Source organism: Phoxinus phoxinus, assembly GCF_949152265.1.
Source record: "Phoxinus phoxinus genome assembly, chromosome: 19".
NCBI lineage: Eukaryota > Metazoa > Chordata > Actinopteri > Cypriniformes > Leuciscidae > Phoxinus > Phoxinus phoxinus.
In genome coordinates this window covers 19605946-19633481 of record NC_136894.1, presented here as the reverse complement: position 1 = coordinate 19633481, position 27536 = coordinate 19605946, and the positions used below count along the sequence as shown (strand labels likewise).

Below are 27536 nucleotides of genomic sequence, written 5' to 3'. Positions count from 1 at the left end.
GGTGCTGTGTGTTGCCTTTCATCCGTTGTGCGACCCCCTTTAGGACCAGTCTGACTTCTTAGGTGCTGGTTGACGCCTAAGAGTAGATATTCTGACCACATAAAATGCCTAAGAATTTTAGTTACCTGACCGCAATCTACCCTGCCTAAGAGTCTCGTACTGAGTTGAGTGAAGTCTCGTTTCTTTTTTAACACTATCACTTGGGAATATGGTCTCTATAGTGTTCCACTAACCTGCTGTGCAGCATCAACTAAACAGATTCCAGACAATGCCTTTGAATATGCTTTAATAACGGCCGGAGGATCTCGACCAATTTCAGAGAGAATCCCACCAGCAAAAAGAATACAACAGTTTTTATAGAATAGGAGCATGGCAACTGTGACATGATACATTACATAATTTTCCTACAATAATATTGGTTCTTCATATGCATAATTCGGCAAACCCTTCTGTCACTTCTTGATTTACTTCACTTTGTTACTCAGTAATGAGTTTATTAGATGTGTCTAGTTTAATTTCCCCTTTTGTTATGTTCGGACATGATTCAGACACACTGACTGACTGTTTGTTTGGGGACATTTCAGGTTTCAAAAGCATATAATTGTTAATCCTGCAAGAAAAATAAATGTTATGATTAATTGAATAAAAAATCCATCACACCCTCAACATAAAACATTTAAAGTATTTTGATTATTTTAAGCTTCACATTTTGCTTCACTATTTGGTTTCTGCATAGTGCTTCTTTTTACTGAATACCTTTCAGGAAATGTTGGATTATTTGCATATGCATAATACATTATGCTTGATACGCTGGGTTTGCAAATAAGTTTTTTTTTTTTCACTCACCAGCCAATCTGGCTAATAAATTAAATTACCAGCCATTCAGAATGTTTACCATCCAAAACAAAAATATAAGAAATAAACAAGATTATTAGTCATACAGTAGCTATAAGATTTAAATATATTTATTATTACATCTGATTCTGCTTTTAGTTTTATGACAATCATTGCTTGCAGATACCATGAAAGCCTAATACCATAAACTGAATCCTAGCTGTTGCAAAATTCTGTGACTTCTATAAAACCGCATTTATTTTGTATAATTTACAAATATAGCTCACTCTAAAATGTTTAATGGTACACACGTTGAAGACACCAGAGTGTCCTCGTTCTTCGAAAAGATCGACTTTCGCCCTGCCAAAACGGCGCCACAATAACTGGACTGACTGTGGGTGCAGGGGCCATTCCCCCGGGGGAACATTGTCCCTGGACAGTTTGTCCGGGCCGTCGTTCAGGCATCCTGGCACAGGCTTTGAGCAAGCGCAAAGGGTGCTGAGCCCAAACGAGCAGGCGTCTGCCAGATTGCAGAGGATTCTGGATCTGACACCGCCCTGGCGGTTCATGTATGATACCACAGACATGTTGTCCGTGCGAACCAGTACGTGGTGGCCCCGCAGAAATGGGAGGAAGTATTTCAAGGTGTTCTCGACCGCTATAGGGGCATACGCAATAGATCTAGCCGGAGCACTGCCATAAAGCCAAAGATTCTCTGAAACGTTTTCAGGGGAAAAACACTGCCTTTCTGGAAAGATGCGGCCAGACGCTGAACACGGCGCGCGCGGTCATCGCCACCGAGTCGAGCTCTATTCCCAGAAAAGAGGTTGACTGATGGGGCAGCAGTGAGCTCTTGGTCCAGTTGACCGTGAGACCCAAGCTTTCCAGATGACTGAGTAGCACAGTTCTGTGAGACATGAGTTCCGCCTTTGATCGGCGTGAGCCGTATGAACAGACATTACACTCTTTTTGAGATTTATCTGGGTCGCCAAAAAACTTTGTGAAAACGGCGTTTGTGTGCAGGCGAGCGGGTTGCGTGACTGGCTCGTTGGCTGCTGAATACACTGTTGCAGTAGCCTTTACTAAGGGGACTGTCAGAGCAGGTTGCTTTGATGGCGGTCCGGCCGCAGCGGGACTCATCTTTTCCTCTCTGCGAGTGCTAGGAGGATTTCGTGGGCTCGGGCTTCAGCGTGATCTTTGGCCGGGGTCCCCGGGGGGGGAGGCGGCCTGTGACGGCTGTTTGAGCGCGATCGAGGGCGGCCGCCCTGTCGTTGCTGCGAAGGTGGCGGAGGCTGAGACGGGCGCTGTGCGGAGCTTCGTGCAAGAGGCTGTGCTTGAGAGCGGCCTGCAGAGGAGCTAGAGCGCCATGGGAGGAACAAGTTCATGGCCTGAGACGTTTTCTGAACCTCCAAAAACCAGTCCACAATCCCGCTTACAGCTGGGCCAAAGAGACCGGCGTGAGAGAGCAGGGCGTTGAGGAACACGGCACGTTCAGATTCGCTCATGTCGGCGGGCATCAACCAAAGGTGCCTCTCCATAACGGTGAGCGAGGCCATGCACCTCCCATAGCCTGGGCTGCGGATTTAATGGCATGGAGGGAAAGGTCCGTCGCGCTCCGCAGATCCGTGACGACCTCCTGAACTGTGCCCTTCTCGTCCATACGGCGGAGGAGTTCGGCCTGGAGGATCTGGAGGACAGCCATAGAGTGCAGGGCGGAAGCGGCCTGTCCAGCGGCGGTGAAGGCGCGGCTGACAAGGGCTGAAGTGGTCCTGTAGGCTTAGTTGGTTTACGGCCATGGTGAGGAGGCGGATAAGTTCGGCGTCCACGTTAGACCGGGCCCGGCCAGATTCCTGTGTCGAAGAGGAGGCGGAGCGGAGAGATCCGGACCACTCTTCACTGTTCTCACCAAGAATTAGTACTTTATCTGCAGCCAATACTAATTCTGATAGAAAGTCCGCAAATTCTTTGATAAAGTCTATATGGTACCCTGGTGGCCTGTATACAGTAGCCAGCAGAATTTTCAAACGTGATTTATCGTTTACACTATTTGTTTTTACATTAAGCACCAACACTTCAAAAGAATTATATTTAAAGCTAGATTTCTTAGTGGTTTTGAAAATATTACTATAAATTACAGCAACACCTCCTCCTTTGCGTTTCAGACGAGGTTCATGTTTATAACCGTAATCTTGTGGGGTTGACTTATTTAAAGGCCAGGTTTCTGTCAAACACAGCACATCTAGGTTATAATCTGAAATCATATCATTAACTATTAGCGATTTTGAAGTAAGAGATTGAATATTCAGCAACCCAAGCTTTATCATTTGCTCATCCGTATTATCTGTTTTTTATTTGTTGTACATCAATTAAATTTTTAACCTTAGATGGGTTTGAACGTTTTTTGGATTTCCAAATTCGGGGAACAGACACAGTCTCTATATGATGATATCTAGGTGAAAGAGTCTCTATGTGATGGGATTTATCTGACCTTGGTGACGTGAGGCCGCTAGCAGACGACCGGTTAAGCCAGTCTGTCTGCTTCCTGACCTGAGCCCCAGATTGTCATGTTTTATCTCTAAGACTGAGCAAAATTACTAGAGAGAAGAGCAGCACCATCCCAGGAGGGATGAATACCATCTCTTTACAACAGGTCAGGTTTGCCCCAAAAACTTTTCCAATTGTCTATATTATTTAGTGGACACCACCCATACAGCCAGCCATTGAGTGAACACAATATACTAACTATCTCATCACTCCTGCGAACAGGAAGGGGGCCAGACCAAAGTACAGTGCTTGACATCGTACTTGCGAGTTCACACACCTCTTTAATATTAATTGTGGTGATCTCCGGCTGGTGGAGTCGAACATCATTAGTGCCGACGTGAATAATAATCTTAGAGAATTTACGTTTAGCATTAGCCAGCACTTTCAAATTTGCTTTGATGTCAGGCACTCTGGCTCCCGGCAAACATGTGACTATGGTGGCTGGTGTCTCTATTTTCATGGTTCCGTGTGATCGAATCACCAATTACAAGGGCACAATCAGCATAATTCTCAGTGGGTGTTTCACTGAGCGGGGCAAATCGATTTATAATCGGAACGGAAAAGTGTTTTTTTGATCCGCGACTAGAGATATCCCTCACTGTCACCCATCTGCCCTGCTGCACGGGCTCTACTTCAGCCGGAACCGACTCATGTAAAGAGTTCACTAGGCTAGGCGCATCCAAAATAGTATCTAAAGCTCTAGCACTCTTCTTACTATTCTCGATTAAAGTTTGGAATGCGTGTCTCTAGTTCTGAAATCTTCTCCGTCAGCCTGACTGTCTCCTTAAATTTATCACATATAAATCCTATATTGCTGACAGAGAAGGCTATGGTAAACATGTGACATAAAGTGCAGGTGACAATAACAGGACAAGACATTACTCACCGTGTATGTTGACTGATTCTTACTCACCTGGGCTTTTATGAACTCAAAGGCGCGGGCACGTGAGAGAAAAATAAATAACTGAGCACACGGGTGGTGCGTTAACAGACTAGCGAGTTAGCGTGTTGTGCTAACAATAACGGAAGCTAGCAATATCGGGGTAATCTGAGATTTTGGGTAAGCTGTATTTAGTAGTATAAACAACTAGAAATTATAGTAAATGATGGTTCAAAACAGAAAGAAATACGAAGCTAATACGAGGCTTAGACGCAGCAAACAAACTCGCAGCAGCAGTCACAGCGAGGCAGACCGGAGCAATCAATCAGCATCGAGCAATCGATCAGCATGATAAAACTGAACTCCAATTTGATCTTGAGTTCCAAAACTCTCTTAGAGTACAGTAACTGATTTGTTTGTGGTGGATTTGCTTGCCTTCTGCTTTTAGGCAAAGACTGATGATATCTTCTACATCTGGCTGACCAAACTGACTGCCCACCGCCATTTCAAGAAGAACGAGGCAATAAACCTGCATCACGGGGTCCTGCAAGCACTCTCGACAGGAAACGGCAGCACTTTGCCTGCCATGGCGAGTCTTGCACAGAGAAACAGAGTGATGGTAGGCATTTAGTTTCTTGTTAAACATGATTGCTTTTGACACACCCAATGATTTTCTCAGTGACAATATTTGCATCTAACTTTATCATTATTTTAAAGTTCTGTTTTTGGTAACGCTTTATAATATTGTTCCATCATTAATTAATAAATACACAGTAACAAATGAGTAATGCATTAACACTCCAGTAACTATTAACTAACAAGAAATTCTGATTAACAAATTAGTATGTAATAGCATTCAGTTGAATGTTGTTTTTCACTATTAGCTAATCAGTAGCTACTATTTTTTTCATACCTCCCAGAGGACTACTAAAAACTACTATACAGCTTCATAATTAAAACGAATAATGTATAATATAAGCTAATGGTAACCCACTAGTAATTACTTATGTATTACCAAATCCATCATAAGGAACTACTAATTATTTAGAACAGTATTCTAAAGTGAAACACTTGATAACTCTAGTAGTTACTGAAATCATTGTAAACTTTTGAGATTTTTGTTAGATTTTGAAAAGTAATCCCTTCCGATGAAAAAATGGTGGTTACTGATTAGCCTACCTAAGTGTAACGACTGAGACAAATCATTTGGTATATGTACCAAACAATTTTAAAAACTCACTCTGGGATCTGTGGTCCCATCCCCCAGTGAGGGCAAGAAGGTTGGTTTAATGGCTGTTAAAAAATTTGATCGCGTGCTCAAGACAGACAATGGGGGAGACCGAAACAATCTTTAATACAGACTTTGCTGCATTAATCATAGACAAACTGATCTATAAATAAACATGCATCTCAGAAACTGTGAATTATTTACTGTCTTGTGTACTATTATGTATTTTATTATACAACCAACGGTTACAATGCAATGTAACCCCACCTGTATCATGTCTCCTATCTAATTAATCCGCATTTAATGACTCGCACTTTAACCCTCTGGGGACCGCAAACGCGCCGGCGCGTTTTCCTCTTTTTATTTACATAGCAGCAAAATAGACATAAAATACGCCGTCATTTTTGGTCATACAGACTTAAGAAATATGAAAAAAATGTCTACTTTTTTATGTGTCCACTTACAATCGAAATAAAACATTGAGCTTTTGTAAAATAAAGAAAAGAAACAGGGTGTGCTTTCTGATTCTCCGTCTCCGTGAACTTTTTTCTGGTGCACGTCTGTAAACTTAAACAAAACTCAGCGAATACCATTCACCCAGGCATGAGCAATATATATTTATAATCATTTAAGTGTGTACTTTTAAATGATCTAATTCAAAACTAAAACAAATATTCTCTGTTTATGTAATCTATATAAAAAGAGCGAGTTCTCATTTTAGCTCATTATAGCTTATCTTTTAATGTGACCACGCCCACGGAGAGCGCGCGCTATTCAAACGCAAATGATCTGAGGCAATACATGCAAACATACAAACCGGCCACATCAGCTCGATAAAACACACCAAGTTTAATCAGATGAATGTACTGTCATCTTGTGAGGCTGTGAGGAGGAATAATCCTGGGAAACTTGCATCAGAAGTGCTGGTTTCACTTCGAGGAGCAATGGATCCAGTTGAGGATTAGTAGTACGTTTTTTATTCTTATATGCTTTGTTCTAATCGCCATATGGAATAGTTTCTGTAAACCGCAAAAAGACTGTGATATGAATCGCGTTTCTGTGTGTGATGAATGAACGGCATATGCGCACTGTTGCTAGTTGTGACTAGTTTTGGATAGACTATAAAGTTTTTACTGTAAAATAGACATCAAATAAGCTTTTTTTTTTAGCCAGTCTCATGTTATGTTTTGTCAAAAATAAACTCTTAAACTATAGATGTTATAGTGTTTGTTCCAATGTAACGTTAGGCTATATCAAACTAATGAATCTTAACTTTGGAATATGTATGATATTTTAAAAAAAGAAAGATTACATTTGAAATATTGTTAAAATTGTAATTGTTGTTGATTTACATGTGAACACTTTTTAATAAAATAGCAAAAAAAAATATTTACAAGGTAGATGTAAAATAATCTTTATAGGTCAATATAAGCCTTTTCATTAAATTATTTATTATTGTTTTTTATTAGCGACACATTTGGGCAGAGAATGTATTCCAAAACTTTCTGAAAATACAGCATGAGAATTAACTGCACAATTACTAGAAATGTTTACCTTGGATATTATACAATTTGCATGTATAAAAAAAATTGTGCAAAAAAAAAAAGCTAAGTTTCCAAATCTAACTTTGAACCAATTCTGTAGAATGGCCCATATAGCCTATTTGAACAGGATTGGTTTCCAGGTATGACTATGTACTAAAAATGTGCATTTGACTTTAATTTATATTTGGATTATATATAGATATTTATTTTGTCCTCACATTTTTCCGTGTGACACACCTGAATGAAAGGCTCATTATGCAAGCTCATTATGCGGGGTCATTAAGCGGGCCATTGTCTTCTCAGGTGTGAACCACTTACTATACATGATGGTCTACCCCCTGCACATATTGCCTTCCCAAACAAAAAGTGTTTTACAAAATGTAAATCAATGTATTGTTTTATGTGAGTGACTAGGCAGGATCATTTTCAGATCATTTTGAAGAAAAAACTCTAGGCGACAACAACTCTAGCCCAATACATATTTGGTTCTGATTCTCTGCTTGTAACAAAGATTACTTTACGATTTAGATTTTGACTACAGGTTCTTGGTTCTGTAGTTCTTAGTTCTGAAAGACATTTCCCTTCCCTGAAAATGGGGAATTCTATTTCTTAGAATTAATAAACTATTAACGCTGAGTGTTCACGGGACGAACAGGTGGGCTGATTGTAGTATTAATTGTACTACATTAAGTTAATTATATTAACTGATCCAAATATTCATAATCAATTATAACCAGTTACTATTGATTAGTTAGTAATAGTGCTTATGTAACGAATTAACTCTGAAATATTAATAATTTGTCAGAGTGTCTTGTTAGTTAAGAGTGTTAATGCGTTACTCATTTGTTACTGTGTAGTAATTCATTAATGACGGAACGGTATTTTAAATTCGTACCCTGTTTTTTTTAAGTGGTAAGTTTTTACTGTCTTGACTTTTCCCCTTTGATTTATTGTATTTCTTTTTTCTCCACTAGATTCCACATTATCAGAGCTCAGCATCATTGTCTGGGTCAGAGAGACAGGGTTCACCATCACCCTCTTCATCTCAAGGGAATAGTAAAGTTTCTGATTGGCTAAAACAGACAGAGGATGTTGACTTGTGTCATCAAGGTATTCACCACCCAATACTTTTTAATTTACCATGAGTATGTGGGAAATCCGTAAAGGTTCGGAAGAAAAAAAACTGATTTTGGACATTACTAATCGGACATTATTATGACTCATTCTTTACAGTGCTTTGATGAATGCTGAAATAGTTTTTATTTGATTTTCACTATATAATTTGCAAAGTTAGTCAAATGTGTTCAAACGTTTGACTAGTAGTAAGAAAAAAATATTTCTGAATAAGGGATTATTTACAAACTCAACCATTCCACCATTACATAAATTAGGCATTACTTGTGACCTCTAATTTACCTTACACAAATGGTTCCCAAACTTTTTCTCTCTGACCCCCTATTGTACAGAAATGATGTGGCAAAAGGACGGAGTATGGCCAGGGCTCTCTTGCCTAGGTAGTCCTTTTCCACTCCAATCCTAAATGCAACTAATGTTTTGGAAATATGATATGGTCTGATGCCTCTGTTGAATCAGTAACATCAAGAAAGATAGATGGATGGATAGATGGATGGATAGATGGATGGATGGATGGATGGATGGATGGATGGATGGATGGATGGATGGATGGATGGATAGATAGATACTTTATTCATCTGCTAGGGAAATTCAAGTTTCCAGTCAAGTCATCTTCATTTATATAGTGCTTTTAACAATGTAGATTGTTTCAAAGCTGCTTTACAGAGATAAACGTATAATTTAAGGTAACAGATTGTTTTGGCTTTATAGCGGTTCTTGAATAATGTTATTTTCCAGCTAAAGTTAGTTTTGATTGATTCACTTCCGTCGAAAGGATAATTTGATATTAAATTAGGGGCCGCTAAGACGACACCGTTCTCTCTACAAAGACTTTAAACACGAACCTGTGAGAAACGCTGATGGCGCTCACGTGCGCATCAAGAATTAATTCTATAGTTATGTGCGTTTGAATATATGTGCGCATGTTTGTAATTCTCTACAAATCAAGCCTTAAACTACTTGTCCTGCCTATAAATTTGATACAAAATTTTATTTTATTTTATCACTATGGGGGATATACGTGAAATTTCCACAAGGCTTTATCTGTAGAGTGGTAAAGGGATCCTCCAGAGGGAGAGGCTAGTTGGCACTTCAGCACTGTGTTGTCATCGGGTCCAGGCGAAGGTCCTTCGTCAGATCTGGATATGGCCTGGATCCGGCAGGCTGCGGGAAAACCTCGGGATAAGCAAAGACACTAAAATTAGCGTAGATGCCATTCTTCTAATGAAGTAACGAGTACATCAGGATTTAGGGGAAGTGTTCCCAGTTCCGGCTGACCTAATCTATGCAGCCTAACATTGAGTTATAGAAGTCTATAATGCATGATGTGTATGCTAGGTCAAAGAGATGTGTCTTTAATCTAGCTTTGAAGTGACAGAGTGTGTCTGCTTCCTGGACAATGGTAGGAAGACTGTTCCAAAGTTTTGGTGCTAAATAGGAAAAGGATCTACTGCCAGCAGTCGATTTTGATATTCTAGGTATTATTAACTGGCCGGCAGTGATGCCGGTAACGCGTTACTTAGTAATCTTTACTTAGTAACGCGTTACTCTAATCTGACCACTTTTTTCAGTAACGAGTAATCTAACGCGTTACTATTTCCAATCCAGTAATCAGATTAAAGTTACTTATCCAAGTCACTGTGCGTTACTATTTTTTGCCATTTTCCTCAGTAAAAATTAGGGCTGTAATGCGATATGAAACCGAAATCGCAACACTCAGATCCACGAACCTGTGTCGCGGTGTGAGAAGGCAGAAGTGCGACACACCCTTCCAACTCCCAGAGTTATCCTTCCCGTCCAGATCCAATGCTACCACATCTTTAAATTACTATTAGTATTATTTGAAGTCAACATTATAAAATACGTAGACCTACACCACAAAACTAGTTGAGGATAAATTCTTTAAAATCAGGCAATTCCAGCGTTATGGACGTGACATTTGCAGTAAAAAAAAACTTTAAATATAATATAATGAAGTATAAATGATCAGAAAATGCATTTAATATACCAATATATTGAAACGTCTGTTTATATATCCATACTCCCTTAAAGGAGAACTCCGGTCAATTTTAACATTGAGCTCAATTTTTAGTAAATTTGGAGTGCTGTCAATACAGATTACAACGACAAAAATCGGTGTTGCCTACACTGTGTTATCCTATTTAAAAAATTTGCACCCTGTTGACTTGAATGGGGCAAGTTTTAAACCTGCTTTTATTTCTCTTATCATCCTTGATGTGTCATACAAGTGCCCAGCCATGTTAGATGATTCCTTCAGAGTGAACACGAGTGAATCTGACTGCAGTAGATGTGAAAGATATTAATAAAAATGTTATATCAGCCAGCGCAAATACCTGTATTTAGTTCCTGTTTTCGGTGGAAGTCCAAAGTAGTCGATTGTCGAGTTCACGCGCGTGATCATAGTAACTAATCCTATGCGCGTGAACTCGACAATCGACTACTTTGGACTTCGACCGAAAACAGGAACTAAATACAGGTATTTGCGCTGGCTGAAATAACATCATTTTTATTCATATCTTTCACATCTACTGCAGTCAGATTCACTCGTGTTTACTCTGAAGGAATCACTCAACGTGGCTGGGCACTTGTATGACACATCAAGGATGATAAGACTAAGAACTGGTTAAGTTTAAAACTTGCCCCATTCAAGTCAATAGGGTGTAAATTTTAAAAAGAGGATAACACGGTGTAGGCAACACCGATTTTTGTTGTTGTTCTCTGTATTGACAGCACTCCAAATTTACTAAAAATTAAGCTCAATGTTAAAATTGACCGGAGTTCTCCTTTAATAAAGAAGTCCAGACATTAGAAAAATATCAGTCTACACACATGCGTTTTATATTTAATATGAGAGAAATACACACTGCGCAAACCAAAAGTAATACTACCCACCGGATGAAGGGTTGGCTCTCCAGAGAACATAAAATATCCATTTTTATTTTATTTTTTGTGTTCACATTTATGAGGAAAAAACAATGTTACGGACGCGACAGTTCTCCGTTGGATGTGACCGCTCCGAAAGCGGCACTAAAGGCTACTGCTTTTTCACAGAGACCTCAAACAGAAAGCACAAAGCATTTCTTTAAAGTGAATTTCGTTTTGTATTAATTGTATCTTAATTGTAATCAATGTTTCATCGACCAATTGCCTGGATTTAATAAGTAGGCTAAATATAGCAGACCATAGATAATCACGACATGGAGGCTATTTTTATATTGAAATGTCTACTTCTACACAGAACAATTCGAAACGAAAACAGACTGCTCTCTGCTTATGTAATCCGTATGAAATGTGCATTTCTCTCCGGCGCGTTCACTACAGTGAAGATCGAGAGTCAGCATCGTCAACTTCATCTTTGCAGCCATATTCATAATCATTACTTTTGCCAGTTCTTTGTGAGCTTGTAGGTGCTTTATTGGCAACGTCACCCTTACATGTTACATGAACGCGTCACCTAGCAAAAAAAAAAAAAAAAATTTTTTTCATTATTTTATAATTAAAAAAAAAACATGTATTTATGTTAAGTGAAGTCAAGAAAGACTGTCTTTATTTACTAATTTTTTATAAAAACATGTATTTTTTTCAGGAAATAGTTTTTAAGTTCAACTTAAAATGGTAGGAGATACATTGTTGATGTTACTGTTAAAAATGCACTTCCAAAAAAGTGAGTTTTAGCAAAACCGGTTGTCATTTTTATGTTTTATGTCCGGAGTGTCGTCGGCTGCTGCTGAATGTAACTAATAAAGTAACTTGTAATCTAACTTAGTTACTTTTAAAATCAAGTAATCTGTAAAGTAACTAAGTTACTTTTTAAAGGAGTAATCAGTAATCTGATTACTTTTTCAAAGTAACTGTGGCAACACTGCTGGCCGGAATTTTGAGATCGCAATAGACGCGAAGGAATATAATGCGTTAAGAGCTCTAAGTACTGCGGAGCTAAACCATTTAGTGCTTTGTAAGTAATCAGCAATATTTTAAAATTTATACGATGTTTAATAGGCAGCCAATGCAGTGTTGACAGAACGTGGCTAATATGGTCATACTTCCTGGTTCTGGTAAGAACTCGAGCTGCTGCCTTTTGAACTAGCTGTAGTTTAAGCGTGCAGGGCAACCACCCAGTAGAGCATTACAATAATCTATTCTTGAAGGTCATGAACGCATGAACTAATTGTTCCACATTTGTCAATGAGAGCAAATGACGTAATTTAGATATATTTTTAAGATGGAAAAATGCGGTTTTACAGATACTAGACACGTGACTTTCAAATGAAAGATTGGTATCAAAGAGCACACCCAGGTTCCTAACCGACGATGAAGACTAAACAGAGCAGCCATCAAGTGTTAGACAGTACTCTAGGTTATTACGTGTGGAAATTTTTTGTCCAATAATTAGAATCTCTGTTTTTTCTGAATTTAGTAGTAGGAAATTACTAGTCATCCAATTTTTTTTATCAGCTATGCATTCCGTTAATTTTGTGAATTGGTAAGTTTCGTTAGGTTTTGAAGAAATATACAGTATCGTTTGCATAACAGTGAAAGCTAATTCCATGTTTCCTAATGATATCTCCTAATCGTAGCATGTACAGAGTGAACAGCAGCGGTCCTAGTACTGTACGCCATACTGAACTTGTGATCGATAAGACATCTCTTCATTTACTGCTACAAACTGATAACGGTCAGATAAGTATGATTTAAACCATGCTAGTGCAATTCCACTAATGCCAACATAATGTGCAAGTCTATTTAAAAGGATGTTGTGGTCAATGGTGTCAAATGCAGCACTAAGATCAAGTAATACTAATAGAGAGATACAACCACGATCGGATAAGAGCAAATAATTTGTGACTTTAACGAGAGCTGTCTCGCTACTATGGTACGGTCTAAATCCGGACTGAAAATCCTCGCAGATATCATTTCTTTCAAGAAAGGAACACAGTTGTGAGGATACTGCTTTTTCTAATATCTTTGACAGAAAAGGCAGATTAGAGATCGGCCTGTAATTGACTAGTTTTGTAGGATCAAGTTGCGTTTTTTTTAACAAGCGGTTTAATCATAGCTAGCTTAAAGGTTTTTGGTACGTATCCTAGAGACAAAGATGAATTAAATGATATTAAGAGGAGGATCTATGACATCTGGAAGCATCTCTTTCAGCAGCTTAGTCGGTATAGGGTCTAACATACAAGTTGTCGATTTAGATGATTTGACGAGTTTGCAAAATTCTTCCTCTCCTATAGCAATGAATGAATCAAATTTTCCCTCAGGGAGACTACAATGCACTTCCTGATGTGATACTGTATTAGACGGTTGCATAGTTATAATTTTGTCCCTGATATTATCGATCTTATAAAGGAAGAAGTTCATAAAGTCATCATGCTGTGTTGCTTGGAAACTTCTGGGCTTGAAGCTTTCTTTTTCGTTAGTTTAGCCACTGTTTCAAATAAATACATAGGATTATGTTTATTTTCTTCTAATAGGGTTGAAAAATAAGCAGATCTAGCAGCTTTTAAAGCCTCTCTGTAAGCAATCGAGCTCTTCTTCCATGAAATCCGAAATACCTCTAGTTTTGTTTTCTTTCAACTGCGCTCCATTTTTCTGGCTGCTCTCTTAAGGGCCTGAGTGTGCTCGTTGTGCCACGGCGTTGGACTATGTTCTTTAATCTTCTCCCTCAGAAGGTCCTCGGTCAGTTCTGACTGAAATATTTTCTGTTTTGAATTTCTAAAAATCACAGCTTCATCGGAATGTTATGAAACTTGGTGACTTTTATGGCATTAGGTATGTGAATACAAAAAAAATGTGTGGTCGTGAAAAAAATAGTCACACTTGTGGTCTTCGGTCAAAAATGACCGACCCATAGGAAATGAATGGGAAATTTACAAAAATTCTATGAATTCTCTGAAAATTCTCTGAATTTTTGTGTGTACAATCTACAAATCGGCCACAATCCTAAAAAAAAAAGTACACCGCAGGAAAGGACACTCTACAACATCAAGAGTGCAAAACAGACACACCCACCCACACAAGTGGTCATAAAAAAAATAGTCACACTTGTGGTCTTTGGTCAAAAATGACCCCCATAGGAAATTAATGGGAATTATTATTATTATTTTTTAAGTACACAGTAATAAAGGGGTGACACTCTAAAACATCAAGAGAAAAAAAATGAAGAAGAAAACTTGATAAGAAATAGTTTTTGAGATTGTTTAAATATATATTCAAATCCATCAAAAAAAAAAAAAAAGTAAATGTGTTCATAAACAGCTGGGGAAGTCACATGCCTCTCCATAGAGTGCTGTTTATGCCATCTAGTGGTTACAACATGGTTCTACGCTTTCTCTCCATACTCTCACCAGATGGTGCTAATCTGCTTCAACCATTTTATTTAAGGCAAAATATAATAAAGTAATATACTAATAAAGTATATTCGTTTAATATACTCTATATTAAACTAAAATACTGCATAAAAAAATGTAATATATAAAATTATAAATTTGTATACATTTTTTTTTTCATTGGCAAAAATAGACCATAAATATTAATAAATTCAATAAAATTCTCTCAAAATACAAAATTAAAAAGAACAAATATTATAGAACAAAAATAAATTGGATGGGTTTTACTGGGATGGAGGAAATTAAATTTTTAGGTGTCTGGTCACTTCTGACCGGGAAGGCCCAGGAGGTGACTCCGAAACTAAGACCGTCTGAGGGTTAAGCGCAGCGGAGCAACTTTGTGTAAAGTGCTGGAAAAGAGAGAGTTAAAAGTTTCTGTTACAATATCAAGATCTTCTAAGCTATCCAGGATGCTGAGATGATGAAACTGATTAGGAAGATTATTGATAAAGTAATCTTTAGTAGCAGAAGTGATGGGTCTAACATATTTATAACACGGAGTTGGCTTTGCAGCCTTGGCTACATGTAATTTACATGAGACTAGATAATGATCTGAGATGTCATTGCTCTGCTGCAGTATTTCAACGGCATCAACATCTATTCCATGTGATGGTATTAGATCTAGGGTATGATTACGGCAATGAGTAGGTCCTGACACGTGTTGTCTAACTCCAATTGAGTTTACAATGTCTTTAAATGCCAATCCCAATGCATCTTTTTCATTATCTATGTGTATATTAAAATCACCAACAATTACTTTACTTTATCTGCAGCCAATACTAATTCTGATAGAAAGTCCGCAAATTATTTGATAAAGTCTATATGGTACCCTGGTGGCCTGTAAACAGTAGCGTATCGTTTACACTATATATTTTTACATTAAGCACCAACATTTCAAAATAATTATATTTAAAACTAGATTTCTTAGTGGTTTTGAAAATATTACTTTAAATTACAGCAACACCTCCTTCTTTGCGTTTCAGACGAGGTTCATGTTTATAACCGTAATCGTGTGGGGTTGACTCATTTAAACCAATGTTATCGTTTGGTTTTAGCCAGGTTTCTATCAAACACAGCACATCTAGGTTATAATCTGAAATCATATCATTAACTATTAGCGCTTTTGAAGTAAGAGATTGAATATTCAGCAACCCAAGCTTTATCATTTGCTCATCCGTATTATATCTTTTTTATTTGTTGAACATCAATTCAATTTTTAACCTTAGATGGGTTTGAATGTTTTTTGGATTTCCAAATTCGGGGAACAGACACAGTCTCTATATGATGATATCTAGGTGAAAGAGTCTCTATGTGATGGGATTTATCTGACCTTGGTGACGTGAGGCCGCTAGCAGACGGCCGGTTAAGCCAGTCTGTCTGCTTCCTGACCTGAGCCCCAGATTGTCATGTTTTATCTCTAAGACTATGAGCAAAATTACTAGAGAGAAGAGCAGCACCATCCCAGGAGGGATGAATACCATCTCTTTACAACAGGTCAGGTTTGCCCCAAAAACTTTTCCAATTGTCTATGAATTCTATATTATTTAGTGGACACCACCCAGACAGCCAGCCATTGAGTGAACACAATCTACTAACTATCTCATCACTCCTGCGAACAGGAAGGGGGCCAGAACAAATTACAGTGCTTGACATCGTACTTGCGAGTTCACACACCTCTTTAATATTAATTTTGGTTATCTCCGGCTGGTGGAGTCGAACATCATTAGTGCCGACGTGAATAATAATCTTAGAGAATTCACGTTTAGCATTAGCCAGCACTTTTAAATTTGCTTTGATGTCAGGCGCTCTGGCTCCTGGCAAACATGTGACTGGTGGCTGGTGTCTCTATTTTCATGGTTCCGTGTGATCGAATCACATGGAATCACCGTATGATACGCTTGTCACTTCCTCAAACATTCACCCTCTCATGCACAGAACTTGCCAGATGTCATCTGGATTTGGCTGAGCTCTCGAGTTTAATCCAAAAACTTCACTGGCATGAGGGTGGCCTACCCATCACAAGCACCGACCTGGAACGTCGCATCAGCATGCAGGTGAGTCTGCTTTTGTTTAAAAGGGATGATCATTTGATGGCAGTTGTAGTATTAAATAATGAAGAGGTAAACATGGTACTTGTTTTCCAGAATCTTAGTCTTGAGAAACCCAAAAAGAAGTCTGGAAAGCTCTGGGGTCACTCCCGAACACTATCACGAGTCGAATCGCTTGACTTTGTAAGTTCATCATGATTATGTTCCTTGTTTGTGGTTTTATAAACTTTTATCGTTGGCTGTTATTACAGTGGGCTTCTATTAATGCATGCAAGTGTTTTTATACATGTGTACCTAAAAGTCTCATTCATTACAGGTGCGTATGCATGTAAATCTGTTCTTACCCTCATTTTATAATGAATGGCTAATGAGTCTTATTCTAAATGATGTAGAGTGTGTCCACTGTTAGTAATTGGCATACTATACAGCCAAACTATCTCCATACTAGTGCTGCATGCTATACCGGTGTTCTGGTAATATCGCAATAGCCAAGGGTCATAATCCTGAAAGTGCAATAGTATTTTAACAGTAGTGTTGCCGTTACATTACTGTTGTATGTATGAAATGTAGTAAATATTCCCAGATAGTATGCACTACTCTGACTGAAAGCAGTTGTCTCAAACTCTGCATGAGGCATGTTTTAACCCTCTGGGGACCAAGGTGTTTTTGGGGTCCTTGAGATGTTCTGGCATGCCCTGACATTTGTGCTTTTATCAGTTGCTTATAAACATATTAATGGCAAAGGTGTAATTGCACTCAATTTATCACAAACAGGGCTACCATAATATGTGAGCAACATGCATGTACATGTTTGTATTTTTGAGAGAATAATGTTTATGCATGGTAATTCAAAAAACTAAAAATTAAAGTGTCTGAAATAACGCCACAAAATGCATAGTAAATATGTTTTCACAATACTTTTGAGTAATGGATGTTGCCGCCTAGAGTTTTTCCTTCAAAATGATCTAAAAATCATCCTGTCTAATCATTCACATAAAACAATACATTGATTTACATTTTGTAAAACACTTTTTGTTTGGGAAGGCAATATGCGCAGGGGTGTGACTGATCCAACACATCATTAATAGTAAGTGGTTCACACCTGAGAAGACAATGACCCGCTTAATGACCCCGCATAATGAGCTTGCATAATGAGACTTTCATTCAGGTGTGTCACACAAGAAAGAATGTGAGGACAAAATAAATAAATACATATTTAATCCAAATATAAATTAAAGTCAAAAGCACATTTTTAGTACATAGTCATACCTGGAAACCAATCCTGTTCAAATAGGCTATATGGGCCATTCTACAGAATTGGTTCAAAGTTAGATTTGGAAACTTTTCTGTTTTTGCACAATTTTTTGTATACATGCAAATTGTATAAAAATCCAAGGTAAACATTTCTAGTAATTGTGCAGTTAATTCTCACACTGTATTTTCAGAAAGTTTTGGAATACATCCTCTGCCCAAAATGTGTCACTAATAAAAAAACAATAATAAATAATTTAATGAAGGCTTATATTGACCTATAAAGATTATTTTACATTTACCTTGTAAATATATGTTTTGCTTTTTTATTAAAAAGGGTTCACATGTAAATCAACAACAATTACAATTTTACCAATATTTCAAGTGTAATCTTTCTTTTTTTAAAGTATCATACATATTTCAAAGTTAAGGATTAATTTGTTTGATATAGCCTAACGTTACATTGGAATAAGCACTATAACATCTTAGTTGATTAGTTTATTTTTGACAAAACATACTATATATTTAACATATGAGCAGAAACTGGCTAACAAAAGCTTATTTGATGTCTATTTTACAGTAAAAACTTCATAGTCTGTCTATTTTACAGTAAAACGTACTCGGTTACTAACGTAACCTCGGTTCTCTCTAGAGAGAGGAACGAGTACTGCGTTGTCGTAGCAACGCATTGGGGAAAATCCTTTTCCACGAGAATACTGAAGCAAAAATATTATCCTTAATTTTGTATCAATGTAAAACGCATTGCCACAGCATACAGACCTAGGCGAGACAGCTCGCGCGCCTATTGGCTGCTGTGCGGCAAATGCTTAAGCCAATCGAGCGAGCCCTTGAGTGACGTCACACCCAATGAGGGCGCTTCGCGCCCTCCTGCGTCAAGTCCCGCCGAAACGGGCGTGGCTTAGGGCTATATTTTTCGCTCACAGGCTTATGATTTTTAAAGCGAAACAACCACAGCGCATACACGGCAAGAAACACAGTACTCGTTCCTCTCTCTAGAGAGAACCGAGGTTACGTTAGTAACCGAGTACGTTCTCTTATGAGAGATACTCTTGTACTGCGTTGTCGTAGCAACGCATTGGGGAACACCCTGTAAGACGCCGTGTATGCAGTGATCCGACACCATAGACCCAGAGCACTGAGCTGGGGTTCATATAGTACATAATCACCTGTAGGACTCACAGAGAATCCTGAAAGAGGTGGGTTCTAACCACCATCTCTCACACAATTGACTGCACTTAGCAGATCTGCACAAAATTGACTGCACTCAGCAGTTCAGCATAACAATGCCATAAAACGACGACTGAAATCTCAGTCTAATACAAATACGGTTAATTAAACCGATAATATCCTGGCCTGTAAGGCGGGCACCTCGAGGTTATAAAACCTGATAAATGTAGACTGTGAGGCCCAGCCTGCCGCCATACAAATATCCTGTAAGGCAATCCCACTCGACCAAGCCCACGAAGAAGCCATTCTTCTCGTGGAGTGCGCTCTAACACCCAAAGGGCACTGAATGCCTTTGAATGTGTACGCTAGAGCTATAGCGTCTACTATCCATCTGGATAGGCTCTGCTTCGAAGTGGCCAATCCCTTGAGACGCCCACTAAACGAAACGAAAAGCTGCTCCGTCTGTCTGAAAACAGACGAGCGCGACACGTAAGCTCTCAACGCCCTCACTGGGCAGAGAAAATTATCGTCCATATTGTCCCCGGTGACCGGAAGGGCAGACAGGGAAATAACCTGCGCCCTAAATGGTGTGTTTAGGGATTTTGGAATGTAACCATGCTTAGGTTTGAGCACGACTCTGGAGTCATTAGGCCCAAACTCCATGCACGACGCGCACACAGAGAGCGCGTGTAAGTCCCCAACGCGCTTCACTGAAGCGAGAGCCAGGAGAAACACCGTCTTGAGCGACAAGTGTTTCATATCAATCTCCTGAAGAGGCTCAAAAGGAGGACCCTTCATGGCGTCCAGCACCGTGGAAAGGTCCCAAATGGGAACAGTGGGAGGTCTGGGTGGATTAAGTCTCCTAGCTCCTTTAAGGAACCGAATGACTAAATCGTTCCTTCCTATGGACTGTCCGTGTGCGGTTTCAGAAAAAGCCGCTATAGCTGCCACATATACTTTGAGCGTGGAAGGGGATCTCCCGTTATCCAACAGCTCTTGTAAGAAGGACAAAACCTCTGTTACTCCGCAGTCTGGGGGTGACACGCCACGAGACGTGCACCAGCCAGAAAAAACTGACCATTTAGACGCATAGAGCCGTCGCGTAGACGGAGCTCTAGCTTGTGTGATCGTGTTTAGCACTCCCTGAGGGAGGTCAGCGGATACCCGTTGATGGCCCACACATGAAGGGACCATAGTTCCGGGTGAGGATGCCAAATCGAACCATTTGCTTGAGAAAGGAGATCCCTCCTCAGAGGCACTGGCCACGGGGCGGTGCTGGCTAACTGCATCACAGCTGGGAACCAGGGTCGATTCAACCACAGCGGTGCTATCAGCAGAACTGAGCATCCTTCCTCCCTGATCCACTCCACCACTTGGGTCAGGAGGGAGACAGGGGGAAAAGCATATAGAGGACGGCGCGGCCACTGATGAGACGTGCACCAGAGAAAAAGTTCACGGAGACGGAGAGGCAGAAAGCACACCCTGTTTATTTTCTTTATTTTACAAAAGCACAATGTTTTATTTCGATTGTAAGTGGACACATAAAAAAGTAGACATTTAACAGCTTATTTTTTCATATTTCTTAAGTCTGTATGACCAAAAATGACTGAGTATTTTATGTCTATTTTGCTGCTATGTAAAAAAAAAAAACGAGCAAAACGCGCCGGCGCGTTTGCGGTCCCCAGAGGGTTAAGGCCACCAGTATTTGCAAAACTCTGGACAGTCTTTCCAAAAAATAAATTCCCCCCTTATGTTAAATTTTTACACACTTTTTACACACGAATGTATACGTAAGCATGGTTAAATGAAATGCACAATTAGGCTTTATCTCTTGCCCTCTGTATGCTCTCAACTACTGTTTCAGTTTCCTATTAACATGCTTCAGTGTCCTGACAATAATTATATTTCCATCTCTGACATTTGGAGCAGTTATCTTCAAGCCATTTGGGCACATCAGGTGGTTCGGCTGCTTCCCTTCAGTCCATCCCAGATTACGTTTACTCCCAGCTATCCACCCCAGACGTCTCCTCACTGGAAGGAAAGAAACTACAGATGGACATCTGTGCCTTGTGTGAAAGAGGTACATTGTTTAATTCCTTCTGTCAACTTACAATTTTAAATGCAGCTGCAAAATAGTGTAGAGCGAGTTTACATCTTGCAATTCTGATTAATTTATTTAGGGGTTCAAGCATGTAGTGCTAAAACCCTTTTGTTATTGTTAATTTTCCCATGATGCTGCATTCTCCATCTAAAACTGATCGGCCAGACCGAACCGTAAGTTGTGGAGACTTGAAACTTTGAGGGCTGGTAGTACTCACACCGCCTACAGCGTCACCAAGGCCCACCCCGATCAGAACGAAACTCAGTGAGCATGTTCGACTCATGGCTCTAGAGTTCTGTAAGAATTTTTAAAGAAATCAGCCCCTAGTTGGCGCTAAGTAGTTCTATGCCTCTGTAATCACATTGTGTTTCACACATACACACAATATTAATTTAATTTGCTCCAAAGACAAACTAATAGCTTTCTTTTGTGAAGCAGGTGATTTATTATTAGTTTTATTCATTATATTAAAAATGTGATTCTACAACATAAGAGCCAGCAGTTTTGTGGCAAACAGATAAAATGAAAGATTTAACAAACAGTTTGTGCACAAAAGGTATCATCTATGGCATCACTTAGACTCACACAAACATTAACCCTCTGGGGTCTGAGGGGTTTTCTGGGTCCTGGAGGTGTTCTGACATGGTCTAACATTTGTGCTTATTTCTGTTACTTTTGACATTTTCATGGCTGAAGTCTTATTACACTGTATTAAGCACAAACTCTGCTACAATATGTCAGCAGCATGTATGTAACATTTTGTAGTTTTTAGATAACATGTATGCGTGGTTTGTGAAAATGACACAAAAAAAATGTCACTGAAATAAGGTCATGAAACCCAAACTGATTTTTTCTTCAAGACTTTTGAAAATTGTATCATGTAGCCTAGAATATTTGCTCCAAAACTGTGAAAATCACCCTGAGTACTCATTCAGATAAGACAATATATTGATTTAAAATTTGTAAGACTTTTGTGTAAGAAAGCTTTATGCGAGTAGGCGTAAACCACTCCATGAATATTGAGTGTTTCACACCTGAGAAAGACAAAGACCCTCCCATAATGGCCCTATTAGGAGCTCTCATGGACTGTCATTATGAGGAACCTTGCACAAAGAATGAAGAGATTTAAAAAAGAATGGCTTTTTGATTGTTTGGATTTGTTTACAACACAACATAATCCAAAGAGATACACAACAAATGGCAACAAAAGCACATTATTTAACACTCTGAACTAAAGACAGAGACTTAACCAGTCACACACCTTTGTGCCCTTCCTGAAACATAGTACATACCTGTCATTTCCAAGGTGTTTGATTATTCACCTCACCTCCTCATGCTCATGTTGAAGTCAGCAGGACTGGTACCTAAAAAAAAAAAAAAAATCTGTGAACATGCTGATTTCAAGAGAAACTAGGACTGCACGATTTTGGGAATACATTTTAGATTTGTTCTGGTTAAAATTGCATTTTAAAATTTACAAAACACACACACATACATATATATATATATGAACACCAGGTTTGTTGTGCCTTGTATGCATATACGTGCAGGGCTGAATAAAATAATAATAACAAAAGTATAGCAGGCATCATTAAAAAGGAACACTTCAGTAACACTACACTAGAGAAAAACATATTGATCATCATATGTTACTTCAAATGTTTACAATCGATATGACGTTATGAAATGAGATTGGAGTAAAAACCATGATAATGTTTGGTGCGTTTTGCTTTTCAAACACACGTCGTGCGACTGACTCAAACTCCCAGCGCGTGCAGAGAACATTTACTGAAGCATCGAGCAACAGTTCAATGGCAATGTGAAGTTTATGCAACAATAACACTAACTAATATAATTCAGAATTATTTCTTACCTTAAAATCTTTCTTGTCTTCAAATCGCATTCTTCTTCTTCTGATGTAAATCCAATAAGTTTACAGCTAGCGTGTCTTCCAAACTCGACGACAGCAGAGGACTGATGAAGTTTGCTGCTTTGTTTTTGAGGTAATGAGCGCGTTCGCGTGGCGCGTTGATGATTTGCATGTCAATATCTTTGCCGCGTGTGGGTATGGTCACATTAAAACTAATGAGCAAGCGTTAGAGAAACTGGATATTTGTTGGTTTTATACAAATTATTTAAACAGAGAATATTTGTTTTCGTTTTGAATCAAATCATTTAAAACTACACACTTAAATGTTTATAAAGATATGGAGCTCATAAATGTGACAAGTATTTGCTGAGTTTTGTTTGTTTAGAGATGTGCTCAAGAAAAAAGTTCACGAGACGGAGAGGCAGAAAGTACACAGTTTAATTTATTTTACAAAAGCACAACGTTTTGCTTTGATTGTAAGTGGACACATACAAAAGTAGTCAAGTCAAGTCAAGTCACCTTTATTTATATAGCGCTTTTTACAATACAGATTGTATCAAAGCAGCTTAACAGTGATAACATGAAAATAATACAAAAAACAATTTCATCATCGTCCACCTTAAGGCAGATCTATAATATTGTTGAATATTAAATGTCCCCAACTAAGCAAGCCAGAAGGTAAGGCAACAGCGGCAAGGAACCAAAACTCCATCAGGTGACAGAATGGAGAAAAAAACCTTGGGAGAACCCAGGCTCAGTCGGGGGCCAGTTCTCCTCTGGCCAATGAGTGAACAGTGTATGAAGTTCAGAATGAATCAGAGTATTTGTCCAGTTCCGGTTGGTTGAAGTCGGAGTGGAGAGGAGGAGAGACTGGTTGACACTTCAGGTCAGCGGCGTTGTCGTGTCCTGGCGCTGGTCCTCCATCAGATCTGGATACGGCCTGGTTCCGGTGGACAGCGGTAAACCTCGGGATAGACAGAGAGACTAATATTAGCGTAGACGCCATCCTTCTTATGATGTACCAAGTACATCAGGATTTACGGGAAGTGTTCCCGGTCCCGGCTGTTCTAAACTATGCAGCCTAATTATAGAAGTCTATAATGTGTTATGTGTATGCTAGGCCGAAGAGATGTTTTTAGTCTAGATTTGAACTGAGTGTGTCTGCTTCCCGGACAATGTTAGGAAGACTGTTCCAAAGTTTTGGTGCTAAATAGGAAAAGGATCTACCGGCAGCAGTCGATTTTGATATTCTAGGTATTATTAACTGGCCGGAATTTTGATATCGCAGTAGACGTGAAGGACTATAATGCGTTAAGAGATCGCTCAAGTACTGCGGAGCTAAACCATTTAGTGCTTTGTAAGTGATCAGCAATATTTTAAAATTTATACGATGTTTAATTGGCAGCCAATGCAGTGTTGAAAGAACGGGGCTAATATGGTCATACTTCCTGGTTCTGGTAAGAACTCGAGCTGCTGCGTTTTGGACCAGCTGTAGTTTGTTTATTAAGCGTGCAGGGCAACCACCCAGTAGAGCATTACAATAATCTAGCCTTGAGGTCATAAACGCATGAACTAATTGTTCTGCATTATTCATTGAGAGCATATGACGTAATTTAGATATATTTTTAAGATGGAAGAAAGCGGTTTTACAGATACTAGACACATGACTTTCAAATGAAAGATTGGTATCAAAGAGCACACCCAGGTTCCTAACCGACGACGAAGACGTAACAGAGCAGCCATCAAGTGTTAGACAGTATTCTAGATTATTTTGTGTGGAAGTTTTTTGTCCAGTAATTAGAATCTCTGTTTTTTCTGAATTTAGTAGTAGGAAATTACTAGTCATCCAATTTTTTTATATCAGCTATGCATTCCGTTAATTTTGTGAATTGGTAGGTTTCGTTAGGTTTTGAAGAAATATACAGCTGAGTATCGTCGGCATAACAGTGAAAGCTAATTCCATGTTTCCTAATGATATTGTCACGGTTCTGTCACTTCAGTCTGGTTTATTTTTAGTTTAGTGACATAGCTCTGACATTCCCAGTTTGTCATGTCTTGTGTTCTAGTTCTGTTTATTGTGAGCACATGGCTTGTCATGTGTTTCCTTTGTGCCATGTGCTCTCCTGTCTATTGTCTAGCCCCTCCCATCTTGTTATCTGATTATTGGTTTAATTGTCCCACCTGCTTTTCTAGTTTAGTCTCCCTGTGTTTGTAGTTCTGTGCTTGTTCGTTATTATTGTTCACCCGTGTTCTGAGTTGTATTCTGTTCCATGCCTGCCTTGTTTTTGTTACCTGGATTTATTTTCTACCATTACTAAATACTTATTCTCTGCATTTGAGTCCTCGATCTCCTTTCCACAACCACACCGTGACAGATATCTCCTAATGGTAGCATGTACAGAGTGAACAGCAGCGGTCTTAGTACTGAGCCTTGTGGTACGCCATACTGAACTTGTGATTGATAAGACATCTCTTCATTTACTGCTACAAACTGATAACGGTCAGATAAGTATGATTTAAACCATGCTAGTGCAATTCCACTAATGCCAACATAATGTTTGAGTCTATTTAAAAGGATGTTGTGGTCAATGGTGTCAAATGCAGCACTAAGATCAATTAATACTAATAGAGAGATACAACCACGATCGGATGATAAGAGCAAATCATTTGTGACTCTAACGAGAGCTGTCTCGGTACTATGGTACGGTCTAAATCCGGACTGAAAATCCTCGCAGATATCATTTCTTTCAAGAAAAGAACACAGTTGTGAGGATACTGCTTTTTCTAATATCTTTGACAAAAATGGCAGATTAGAGATCGGCCTGTAATTGACTAGTTTTGTAGGATCAAGTTGCTGTTTTTTAACAAGCGGTTTAATCATAGCTAGCTTAAAGGTTTTTGGTACGTATCCTAGAGACAAAGATGAATTAATGATATTAAGAAGAGGATCTATGACATCTGGAAGCATCTCTTTCAGCAGCTTAGTCGGTATAGGGTCTAACATACACGTTGTCGATTTAGATGATTTGACGAGTTTGCAAAATTCTTCCTCTCCTATAGCAACGAATTAATCAAATTTTCCCTCAGGGAGACTACAATGCACTTCCTGATGCGATACTGTATTAGACGGTTGCATAGTTATAATTTTGTCCCTGATATTATCGATCTTATAAGTGAAGAAGTGAAGAAGTCATTACTGCTGTGTTGCTTGGAAACTTCTGGGCTTGAAGCTTTCTTTTTCGTTAGTTTAGCCACTGTTTCAAATAAATACCTAGGATTATGTTTATTTTCTTCTAATAGGGTTGAAAAATAAGCAGATCTAGCAGCTTTTAAAGCCTCTCTGTAAGCAATCGAGCTCTCCTTCCATGAAATCCGAAATACCTCTAGTTTTGTTTTCTTCCAGTTGCGCTCCATTTTTCTGGCTGCTCTCTTAAGGGCCTGAGTGTGCTCGTTGTGCCACGGCGTTGGACTATGTTCTTTAATCTTCTTTAAGCGCAACGGAGCAACTGTGTCTAAAGTGCTGGAAAAGAGAGAGTTAAAAGTTTCCGTTGCAATATCAAGTTCTTCTAAGTTACCTGGGATGCTGAGATGATGAAACTGATTAGGAAGATTATTGATAAAGCAATCTTTAGTGGCAGAAGTGATAGGTCTAACATATTTATAACACGGAGTCGGCTTTGCAGCCTTGGCTAAATGTAATTTACACGAGACTAGATAATAATCTGAGATGTCATCGCTCTGCTGCAGTATTTCAACGGCATCAACATCTATTCCATGTGATAGTATTAGATCTAGAGTATGATTACGGCAATGAGTAGGTCCTGACACGTGTTGTCTAACTCTAATTGAGTTTACAATGTCTTTAAATGCCAATCCCAATGCATCTTTTTCATTATCTAAGTGTATATTAAAATCACCAACAATTAGTACTTTATCTGCAGCCAATACTAATTCTCATAGAAAGTCAGCAAATTCTTTGATAAAGTCTGTATGGTACCCTGGTGGCCTGTATACAGTAGCCAGTAGAATTTTCAAACGTGATTTATCGTTTACACTATATATTTTTTCATTAAGCACCAACACTTCAAAAGAATTATATTTACAACTAGATTTCTTTGTGGTTTTGAAAATATTACTATAAATTACAGCAACACCTCCTCCTTTGCGTTTCAGACGAGGTTCATGTTTATAACCGTAATCTTGTGGGGTTGACTCATTTAAAGCAATGTAATCGTTTGGTTTTAGCCAGGTTTCTGTCAAACACAGCGCATCTAGGTTATAATCTGAAATCATATCATTAACTATTAGCGCTTTTGAAGTAAGAGATCGAATATTCAGCAACCCAAGCTTTATCATCTGTTTTTTATTTGTTGAACATCAATAAAAATTTTAACCTTAGATGGGTTTGAAAGTTTTTTGGATTTCCAAGTTCGGGGAACAAACAGTCTCTATATGATGATATCTAGTTGAAAGAGTCTCTATGTGATGGGATTTATCTGACCTT

General features: G+C 38.8%; 1 protein-coding gene across 5 annotated transcripts in view; it reads left to right on the top strand.

Moving 5' to 3' along the window:
* Nucleotides 1-27536, top strand: part of LOC306986600 (oxysterol-binding protein-related protein 3-like) — a 122649-nt gene that overhangs the window by 5997 nt on the left and 89116 nt on the right. For 3 of the 5 annotated variants that reach the window (XM_079589999.1, XM_079589996.1, XM_079589997.1), the window contains 5 exons: nt 4707-4877; nt 8005-8140; nt 16510-16628; nt 16719-16805; nt 20988-21141. In XM_079589999.1, coding sequence (XP_079446125.1) covers nt 4707-4877; nt 8005-8140; nt 16510-16628; nt 16719-16805; nt 20988-21141 — 667 coding nt within the window. The remainder of the gene's footprint in view (nt 1-4706; nt 4878-8004; nt 8141-16509; nt 16629-16718; nt 16806-20987; nt 21142-27536) is intronic. The other 2 variants (XM_079589998.1, XM_079590000.1) reach the window with 1 other exon arrangement.